The 11,276-nt window shown below is 35.6% G+C and overlaps 1 protein-coding gene across 3 annotated transcripts in view; it reads left to right on the plus strand.

Annotated features, from left to right (window-relative positions):
• The window catches only part of eif4ba (eukaryotic translation initiation factor 4Ba), a 28,959-nt gene extending 20,771 nt beyond the window's left edge, over positions 1–8,188 (plus strand). For 2 of the 3 annotated variants that reach the window (XM_051880058.1, XM_051880059.1), the window contains one exon: positions 7,256–8,188. In XM_051880058.1, coding sequence (XP_051736018.1) covers positions 7,256–7,292 — 37 coding nt within the window. In that variant the 3' untranslated portion in view covers positions 7,293–8,188. Of the gene's footprint in view, positions 1–162; positions 236–7,255 lie in introns of all 3 variants that reach the window. The other variant, XM_051880057.1, reaches the window with a different exon arrangement.
• Positions 8,189–11,276: the final 3,088 nt, after the last annotated feature.

Consider the following 11,276-nt stretch of genomic DNA (forward strand, 5'->3'; position numbering starts at 1 on the left):
AACAAGAATTTTTACAACTTGGATTTTACAATATTGATTGTAATATTGGCAATTGGATATTGTATTCCTCTGGGATGTACGTCCCTGCTCTGGAGTATTTTTCTGAATGAGTGTAGAAGTTCTTGTGAGACTCTGTCTCAGTGTGTTGTACGTTGCTTGTAGAAAGGATGCAAGAAGAGAGCGAGATCTCAGACCAGCACCAGAGCCAAAGAAATTTGAGGAGCCTCCAAGCCCTGTGAGTGACAGAGCTAACACTCTCTCTGGGTGTGATCCCATGATCCCCACTCCCTGTGCTTTTACTTCTGGCTTTCATTGTTCAACAATCCTTTAATGAATATTTTCTCTAGTGCCTTTTTTAGAAGCTCCAGTCTCTGTAATGGAAATTACAATGTTGGTTTCAGACTGTAATTGTGAGCTTCTTTTGGAAGATATGTGACTTGACAAATGTAAATATTTATTTGAGTCTAGACACATAATTCTGATGCACGCATTGAATTACAGTCGTAGAATTGAGAATACTGATGCAAACCTTAATACATGCTTGTATGTGAAAACATTACATTTGACACCCTATTCCAAGCTATTTGTGCTCTGGCACATGAACCAGCCTGACCTCCAGCCTCCTCCATCTCATACAGATGTATATCAGTCTTAAAGATGCAAATGTTTTTCCATGCTTAATAAGGCTGCATGATATATAGAAATAAATTGTGTGTGATTTAATGAATCTGGCATCACATACATCCATTTGCCGGCAACCCATGAAAATAAAAGCTTGATGGTTTAACATTTAACAATTAAGAAATTAAGACGGAAATACTAGTATTTGTATTAAATACCTGATTTCTTGATTTTACAGTTACAATATTACAACATATTTCTTATTTTAGTTAATAATAATCACAATATAAATCACAATTATTATTATTATTGTATACTATATCGGTCAAGAATTCCTACTCAAGTAGAGAGATTTTTTTAAACTTTGTTCACACTAGCTTCACACTAGGTTTCCATTATAGATTTGCACAAAACTTTTGCAATATTTTCTGAATGTTGATAAAATCATACTAAATGTTGCCGTTTCCATTAAAGGGTTAGTTCACCCAAAAATGAAAATTCTGTCATGGTGAGTAATTAATGACAATTTCATTTTTGGGTGAACTTACCTTTTAACTGATGTTACGCGACTAAAACATAATTTTTTCCTCTTGCGATAAGTCATTCCAAAAATCATGGCAACTAGAGATCGACCGATATGGGTTTTTCTATAACCGATGCCGATGTTTAGAGGTCAGGGTCAGCCGATGGCCGATATGTGCTGCCGATTTTTAGGGCCGATATCTTGAAGTTTTCCCCTTCATTTGCATGCAAAAATGTCACACTAATAATAAGTGGATGCACAACATTTCTAAACTTACCATCATTTATTGAACACTGACTTGATTTACATAAAAGTTTTAGAGCATTTATCAAGCTGAATTTTTCAAGTTTGTTGGAACATAAATGTAAACTTAAATATACATTTAAATAAAATAAATACAACTTTATAAATAAAAATCAATTAAAAACTTTGTCATGTTGCACAGCCTAGTATGCAAGGACAGTGCTAAACTCTTAGTGATTTCTGACATTCTTGACGGTTAACGTTAGACAGGTTTAATGAGGATAACTGTGCGACATATATATATATATATATATATATATATATATATATATATATATATATATATATATAGTCATTGGTCGGAACACATCACTTTATTAGGCTGATGTCCATTTTTATTCGCATTACACAGTTGATGGAAACACACGCAGATGCGCATATTCTTGAGCTGAATTTTCATTAATGCAAAGTTGGATGGAAACCCGGCTATTATCTGCATCAAACCATGCTTCCGAACAAATGTCATACACTTCTGCGCAGTGGCGTAGCGCAAATCCGCGGGGCCCCCCCGCGAGCCGAAAGTCCGAGGTCCCCCCGAAGGAAAGTTCAACCAAGAAGGGGAGCCAATGGATATCACACAAGAAGCAACGTGCAAACTTTGCGGAAAAGTTATGCCGGTAAAAGCTTAACCTCGGTCAGTATTCAAAGTGAAAGTAAAAGTGACGGAGCTGCCTGACGCTGCATTAACGGAACATTTTCTCTCAGAGACGAATTTCAACATAATATGCTGATAACGGTATATAACTGTCTTATTTATTCCATAATTTCCTTTGTGGCCCGTACATATAGTGAAAAAAAAAAAATTAGAAGAATAGTATTTCGTGTTAAACAGCTTGTTTTTTTTTTTTTTTTTTTTTTTTTTTTTGTTGAAGTAGCCTAAAGCTGCTCTTAATTTTCATTTATGACTGCAGTGTTAGGAAATATTATAGACTGTTAATAATTTTAATTATAGGTCTAATTCATTGTATAATAGACCTAAAAAATGTTTAAAACATTTTCAAAGAGGAGCTGATAGCCTAATCTTTTATTATCCTTACAGCACGTCAGTTATGCGGTGATGCGCTGTGAAATTATTGCGGGGCAAATTTATTATAATATTAATTTAATAATAAAAGTAGCTTACCTAATAGTAATAATAATAGACTAGAAGAATGTAACAGGCTTACATTAATTGGAAATGCCAAATCCTCTTAATATTGACAATATTTGTCGGAGTGTTTGTGAGAGCTGCCGCCTTCTCCACCCCAAGCACAGAGTGAAATTCTCCGACTCCGATACAGGAAAAATAAAACAGAACTCATAACATTGGGGCTAATATGTTAGCAAGCAAGCTGCTGGTAGTTTTGGACTACAGTCCTTAAAGTTAACTACAAGTAAGCGACCCTTCAACCAGCTGTAGCATTATGCCAGTTCCCGACGCATTTTATGCTATCCGTTGTTTCTTTCACTAAGTGAAGCAACACTTCATAGTTTACTAGTAATATATAGTAAATATATGGCCATAGGACTTTGAAATATCAGAATTTAAGCCTTAGGCTACCTTTATCTCCCAGGACTGTTGTTGAATCTTCCAAAAGTTTCAATTCACATGCGGTGGCAGCAGCACATTCCACCGCACCAATAACACAGGGCTGCCCGCGGACGTGCCTGGCTTTAAATCGGCGCTACTAAACACGGATATCGGCCGATGCCGATATATTAAAAAAAGACAAATATCGGCCCGATATATCGGCCGACTGATATATCGGTCGACCTCTAATGGCAACGTATGTTAGTAGATTTAAGTATATCGCAGCCACTGCACTAGTCATTATTTTTAATCGAAGGAGACGCAAGTGTGTTATCCAAGCATTAATGTCAAGGAAAGCCCCTTATACTTGGGAGTGGCCACATATGAGGTGTTTCTGGGTGTTTCTTCCTCTTATCTGCTTCAAGGTCTTGATAAATTGTGGCATTTCTTTGTTGTTTAGAATTCAGTTTAATAATTAAGAATTCTGTCTTGTATTTGTGTCCAAACATACTGCGTTCTTTAAAGAATGATCGACATTTACATAGGCCAGGTGACCTGTAAATGTGAAAAAACTGTTTCCATTGCAGTTTTGCGAAATATTCCTTTTTCGATTTGCCTGAAAAACCACCTCATGCGAGCTTAATTTTTTTTTTTGTGAAATTGACGTGTTTTCATTGGACGTATTTTCAATTCGCATCTACAATTTGTGCAATTTGAAAGATAATGGAAACTCAGCTACTGTGGTTACTGAAAGAAGCTTGTGTTAGTTTTTGTAAACGTATAGTGCTGCTGACTTCAGTAACCCGGATGAGCTTGTGTTATCTGTTTTCTGCTGCAATTGACCAATCAGAATCAAGTATTCCACAGAGCCGTGTAATAACTAAGATTAATAAATGCTGTGGAAGTATTGTTCATTCTTAGTTCAGGTTAACTAAAGTAAACTAATGTTAACTAATGAAACCTTATTGTAAAGTGTTACCAAAATGTCTTCAGGAATAAAAATATTTTAGCTTTTTAATTACTTCCAAACAAAATAATTATAATAATTTGCTCCCCAACGAAATCACCCCACTCATTCCAGAATGACTAACTTTTACCAAATATAGCTGTTCAAGTCATCTGGTGAACATTTCTGTATTTCTATTCTGTGTATTGCAATATATGTAGCAGAAAAAGTTATTAACACAATGTCCGTTTTTTTTTTCCAACATCATGCAGCCCTAACGCTTAATTTGAAACTTTTGTTTGTGTGTGGCATCTTTTAACTGAATGAAGCCTGCAATCCTCTCAGTTATTGTTTGGAACTTCCTGTGGTCTGTTGCATAACTTGCAGCAGCTTCTGAATAAAGAAAAATACTTGTGTAATTGAGATCCAAACAGGTCTGTTTTCACATTGGGGTCCATCTGGATTTTCATCATGACAGACCTTTTCAAATAAACACATGCAGTTTGAACTCCATTTAGAAGGGGCTTTCACGGCAAGTGAAATGAACCAACTTAATGGACCAGATGGAGCAGACCTTAAAAATAAACCAGGTGTTAAAGAGCCATTATTTCAGTAGTCCTGGGTTTATCCTGTATAACCTGGAAAAGATTTAACTGGCTCCATATAACTTAGAGATGTTCAGCTATCCACAGAGCAGACCTAATATTTTTATAAATCTCAGTTTCTACTTAAAGGATTAGTACACTTTAAAATTAAAATTACTCCAAGATTTACTCACTCTCAAGCCATCCTAGGTATATATGACTTTCTTCTTTCTGATGCACATAATTGCAGAAATATTAATAAATATCCTGACGCATCTGATGGAGACACTTTCTTCAGCTCATACTCATTGATCCTGTTCACTGCCATTATAAAGCTCAGATGCGTCAGGATATTTATTAATATTTCTGCAATTATGTTCATCAGAAAGAAGAAAGTCATATACACCTAGGATGGCTTGAGGGTGAGTGAAGCTTGAGGTAATTTTCATTTCAAAGTGAACTAATTCTTTAAGACCACATTTAAAAAAGGTGTGTTTTAGTGTCTTCTTGAGTCTGTGTCCTCCAAAAAAAAAGTTTTCTCTATATTTTTTTTTCACCTCTTTTTATCCATAAAAAATCTTTGAGACAACACATGACAAAACCTCATTGTAATTGTGAAAATGACAATAAATCAACAGACATTCATGTTGTAAACGTTAGATTTCATGCTTGCTTATCCACCTCTTCTTCCTTAAAGAAAAAAAGGATTCTTACAGAACAAAAAAAAAACAAAAAAGAATTTTGATTTAAAAATGGATTTTAAAAATAGACTCTACCGGTGTGTTCACACTTGTAGTTCAATTATCTTCATTTTTTTTTTGGTCCGGATCAAAAAAGAAAATGATTCGCTCTGGTTCGCTTGGCGTTCACACTGTCATAAGACTGAACCTAAAGATACAAAAAAAAAAAAAAACTGCTTTATAACATATTTCACAACAGAACACTCCAAACATCCAAAACCGATGTATGTGCATACAGTTGAGAACTCAAGAAGAGCTTATAAAATGTATAAAGGAGACAAAACAGTGGCAGGAATTCCTCCATTACACACTCAAATTAAGATTCCGATGCCTGTACCAAGCTGTAATCAAGTCAAGTCAAGTCATCTTCATTTATATAGCGCTTTTTTTACAATACATATTGTTTCAAAGCAGCTTCACAGTGACAATAGGAAAATTCTTATCGAGCTAAAGTTTTTTTTTTTTTTTTTTTTTGATTGAATCACTTCCCTTCACTTCACTTAATTGTTAATTATTACTTTAGGGGCCGCTTAAATGACACCTTTCCTACTGAAAACCGAATACCTTTAAAGGTGCCGTAGAACGTGTTTTCAAAAGATGTAATATAAGTCTCAGGTGTCCCCTGAATGTGTCTGTGAAGTTTCAGCTCAAAATACCCCATAGATTTTTTTTTTATTCATTTTTTTAACTGCCTATTTTGGGGCATCATTAAATATGCGCCGATTCAGGCTGCGGCCCCTTTAAATTCTCATGCTCCCCGCCCCCGGAGGTCGCGCTTGCCTTAAACAGCATAAACAAAGTTCACACAGTTAATATAACCCTTAAAATGGATCTTTACAAAGTGTTCGTCATGCAGCATGTCTAATCGCGTAAGTACAGTGTTTATTTGGATGTTTACATTTGATTCTGAATGATTTTGATGGTGCTCCGTGGCTGAAGCTAACTTTACACACTGTTGGAGAGATTTATAAAGAATGAAGTTGTGTTTATGAATTATACAGACTGCAAGTGTTTAAAAAATGAAAATAACGACAGTCTTGTCTCCGTGAATACAGTAAGAAATGATGGTAACTTTAACCACATTTAACAGTACATTAGCAACATGCTGACGAAACATTTAGAAAGACAATTTACAAATATCACTAAAAATATCATGGATCATGTCAGTTATTATCGCTCCATCTGCCATTTTTCGCTATTGTCCTTGCTTGCTTACCTAGTCTGATGATTCAGCTGTGCACAGATCCAGACGTTAATACTGGCTGCCCTTGTCTAATGCCTTGAACATGGGCTGGCATATGCAAATATTGGGGGCGTACATATTAATGATCCCGACTGTTACGTAACAGTCGGTGTTATGTTGAGATTCGCCTGTTCTTCTCTTGTTATTCAACTATGCCGAGGTAAATTCAATTTTTGATTCTAGGGCACCTTTAATGCATTCTTGCCGTTCATTTACATGTTTCGTCTAAGTTTGCTGTAATGGACAACGTAGCTCTTAGAATCAGGTATTCTTCAGCATTTTGTCCTTATTAGGGTCGCATCACATCCTTTTTTTTGGTTCATTTAGCTGTCTTTGGTCCATGTTGCGTTCGTGTTTCAGTGAAACTGCTTCAGAGTTCATTTAAAAGTGGACCGAGACCCACCTTTTCAGGGGTTGCTTGTTTGGTGCGCACCATGGTTCAGATAGCAGCGTTCACACTTATTCAAATGAAACACACTAGCAGAGCAATCGCACCAGAGTTCATTTTAATCGAATCCGAACCTGCCAAGTGTGAACACACCTTAAAAGACACTACAACACACTTTAAGAAAATTCACTTTGTAAAAAAAAATGGGTATATTGGCATGTTTTGGTATGTTTTTATTTCTAAAAGCTCAGTATCTTACACCACTAACCTGTGTCAGAGAAGTCAAAACAACAATTTCTATGAAAACCACCTGATTTAGAGACCATGAAGAACATATGAACCTCAAATAACAGCCATGTTTTGGTTACGTCTCACTATACCCTTTCTGTTTTAACAGAAGTTCAGCTCAGCCAGTAAATACGCAGCCTTGCTGATGGACGGGGAGCAGGGAGACGAGGAGGGCGGCGGAGATTAAGAGGTGGAAGGACTACACGGACGACAGTCCAAATTGAATTACAGATTAAACCTACAGCTTTTGTTTCATGCAGCACTGATGGACCCAGATGAGCCCTTTGAGAGCAAAAACCCATTTTAGAGCAGCCCCTCCTCTTCAGGACTGAACCGAAAACCTAAATTACAGGACTCATTTTAAAGTAAAAGAGGAAGGATGAATGCTTACAACTAATAATTTTTTTTTTTTTGGGGGGGGGGTTAAAATACAAAATAAAATGGATCCTGCTCTTGCATACATCATAAGTCGAGTGCATTTCTCGTTAGCTTGATTGCACGTTAAGTGACGGGAAAGTGTAGAATCAGGGAAAAGTGCCACAAGATGAATGTTTCCCTGACTTTTAGGGCTTCCTGAGCTTTCCAAAAGAAAGTTTACAGCAGCTGCTTTACCGAGATCTCTGCTCAAGTAAAGGGGTCGGTGACCTGCGTTGTTCACCCATTGGTTATAAATCCCACAGTCTTGGTTTTATTTTTTAAACTCGTGTTGGCCGACAGTTATGGTGATTTGTATTCAGGGATAATAGCCTCTGAATAATGGCCAGCAACAGATCAGAACCTGTTTGTTTCGGTTTGATATTTCTCTGCGCTGCTTTAGGCAGGAGTCTCCCATTTTTCTCACTTAATCTTTGAGGACTTTTTTAAGCCACTCCTTTGGACTGATGTGCAATAGGAATTAAAGTATTCCTCCTAATCTCAATGTTTCAACAACAGAGACTGCTGCAGCTTTGGGTTGAGCATATATCTAAAGGTAGTGACATGAATTGCTTATTGATTTAAACTGTGTACCATCTTAAAAACAATAAAAGACTACATTGTGTCAGCTTGGAGGATATTGTGAATTATGTTGCATCCAGATGAAGAAATGCCACAGAAATCACATATGCCATGTGCGTTCTGAGCTGATGTCATTTTTATAGGTTCAATGAATGTCACTAGGGTCAAAATTAACTTTTTGCCAAACCTGCTGATATTGTGGGGAAAAAAAAAATTATGGTAACACTTTCTATGAAGACCATGCTTATAATGAATTATAGTCCCATTTATACTTATTTATAAGTAAGTATTACTATTCTAAAAATGTTTATAAAGACTCATTAAGACCTATACTGCATTATAAGAACAGTTATAAATGCATTTATATTATTTTTATAATTATAATAAGCCATGCATTTGCTTTTTCAATGTGCATGTTCATAATCCATTATACACTGATTTATAAATGATCAAATATAAAATAGTTCCAGAGACACTTGTTTTCTGTTATTAATAATTATGTCTTTAACAGCTAATGTTTGCATTAGAGGTCATGAATGGTAATTTTGATTTGTTAAAATCTATATCTCCTCAGCCATATGGTATTGCTTATAGCAGTTTGGAATTATACTTTAAAAATATAATTGATGAAAAAAAAAATATTGTTGCAGTGTTTTGCTAGTATGTAACATTAAAAAAAAAAAGATTTTGTTTGTATTGTATTCTGTTTGTATTGATTTATTGTTCATTAGTTACACTTACAAGTAAACAACTTAAAATGTATAATGAGCACATCTTCATGATTTCTTAACATTTGCTTTAATGAAAATTTCATCCTGTGTTTTCACTGTATTATTACTCATAATAAGTATTTATAAGAACACAACATGGCTATTAATAACAATATATTTAATTATTTGACAGAAATAAATCTGAATTACTAAAAAGTCATTGTAACTGTAACATAAAAACAGCAATGCAGGTTGCATCTTTATAAATACATTCATGGAACCATACGACTGACTTATTAATACTTATGAATCACTATATAATGGATTATGAACATTATTGCGCATTAAAAAAGAAAATGCATGACTTATAAGTAATTATAATGAGTGTTTATAAAATAGTAATACTAGCTTATAAATAAGTATAAATGGAGCTATAATTCATTATAAGCATGGTCTTTATAGAAAGTGTTACCAAAATTATTTTGTATATGTATAATACAAAATACAGCTTATAATTTCATTATGGCCGATAATAGATAACAATGAAGGATAGTTTTAATAAATATTACATTTCATAGTTAATAAATTTGTGTTTTTAAAAATTTTCTATAAGTACATTATATTGCCAAAAGTTTTGGGACGTCTGCCTTTACGTGCGCATGAAATTTAATGACATCCCATTCTTAATCCGTAGGGTTTCATATGGAGTTGGCCCCCCCTTTGCAGCTATAACAGCTTCAACTTATTTGGGAAGACTTTCCACAAGGTTTAGGAGTGTGTTTATGGGAATTTTTGACCATTCTTCTAGAAGTGTATTTGTGAGGTCAGGCAGTGATGTTGGACGAGAAGGCCTGGCTCACAGTCTCCGCTCTAATTCACCCCAGAGGTGTTCTATCGGGTTGAGGTGATTTGGAGGGGTGTCCCAATACTTTTGGCAATATAGTGTATACATATCATACTTGAGATTAACATTGTGAAATATTATTACAATTTAAAATAACTTTTTTTATTTTAATATGTTGTAAAATTGAATATAGTTCTGTGATTGTAAAGCTGAATTTTCAGCTTCATTACTCCAGTCTTCAGTGTCACATGATCCTTCTGAAATCATTCTAATATGATGATTTGATGCTCAAGAAACATTTCTGATTATCAATGTTGAAAACAATTGTGCTGCTTGGAAACTGATAAATTTTTTCGATCTTTGGTTATAGATAGATAGATAGATAGATAGATAGATATCAAAGTTGAGTGTATTTGTACTCATTTGGGCACTTCGGGAATATTCATTTTGGTCCTTAATGCAAGCTCCTCCCTAACTACAAAGCTCTCTGTCTCCTAGACCATTGGCATACTTTGAGGTCAAAGGTCACCAGTCATTCAGTCTGACTTTAGCCTTGATGCTGCAAAGAATGACGTCTGCCACACTACCAGCACTTAGTGTTGGTGTGTATATCCTGTATCAAAGCTTGGGGCCTGGAGGTTTCTGACGATTATCATTTCCCATGAAAATTCCAGTGGAACGAAGTTTCATTAATCCCAGGATGTTATTAAAGATGGAATGCTTTATCCAACGGGATGAAAAAAAAAAATTAATAATTCTCCCTGAAGCGTAACTAAGTACTCAATTCAAAATATGTTGAGAGGCTGGTGCGGGTTTATTCTGGCTAATTAAAGTTAAGTTAGTAACTGAAGGGAATTTTACAGGAAGTACGTTTTACTGAAAGAATGTTCTTGCACAGATTGCTTCTCTGAACCATTTGACTCATGTATCAAACTATGATAAATGCTACTCTGCTCATGCTGTGCATCCCTTTTACACCCCCTTCATCCTGTGACCTTCTGCTGGATGGAGGCCAAAGAATGTGACCTTCACCCCGGCCTTTCAGGCCTCATTAAGTGAGCCCAGGCCCCAAAGGGTCGTCTCTGTTCTTAGTACAGCAAGCCTGACAGGAAGCAGACAGGGTCGTGGGATGGAGACGAGAGAACAGGAACTCGATGTTCTCAGAACATCTGTATGTGGCGTGTCTCTTTGACATTTTCTCAGCATCTTTCGGTTTCTGCTTTTCGTATCATTCTATTCTGATCTGTAGAGTTCACCTGTGGACAACTTTTCTTTCTGATGACATCACCAAGGACACTTCCAACCACCTGTGTTTAAACTGACTTGTCAAACTCTAGGATGGATTATCTGGTTTTCACAATCCACATGCATAAAATAGACAAAATGCTTTTTCTCACTCTTTCTCTGACTTTATTCCTAAAAACAAGGGATTGACATTTACATTTGCAGTTTTTATGCTTCTTTAATGTTGGACTCTTCATAAATATGATTCTGGACATGTGCAGATATCCACTCTCACACCGGATGTTTGTAATAGCATCCCAACATCCGCCGCATTTCTTGTAAGCCACTATTAATAG

The sequence above is a fragment of the Ctenopharyngodon idella genome, chromosome 22 (genome assembly GCF_019924925.1).
Source record: "Ctenopharyngodon idella isolate HZGC_01 chromosome 22, HZGC01, whole genome shotgun sequence".
NCBI lineage: Eukaryota > Metazoa > Chordata > Actinopteri > Cypriniformes > Xenocyprididae > Ctenopharyngodon > Ctenopharyngodon idella.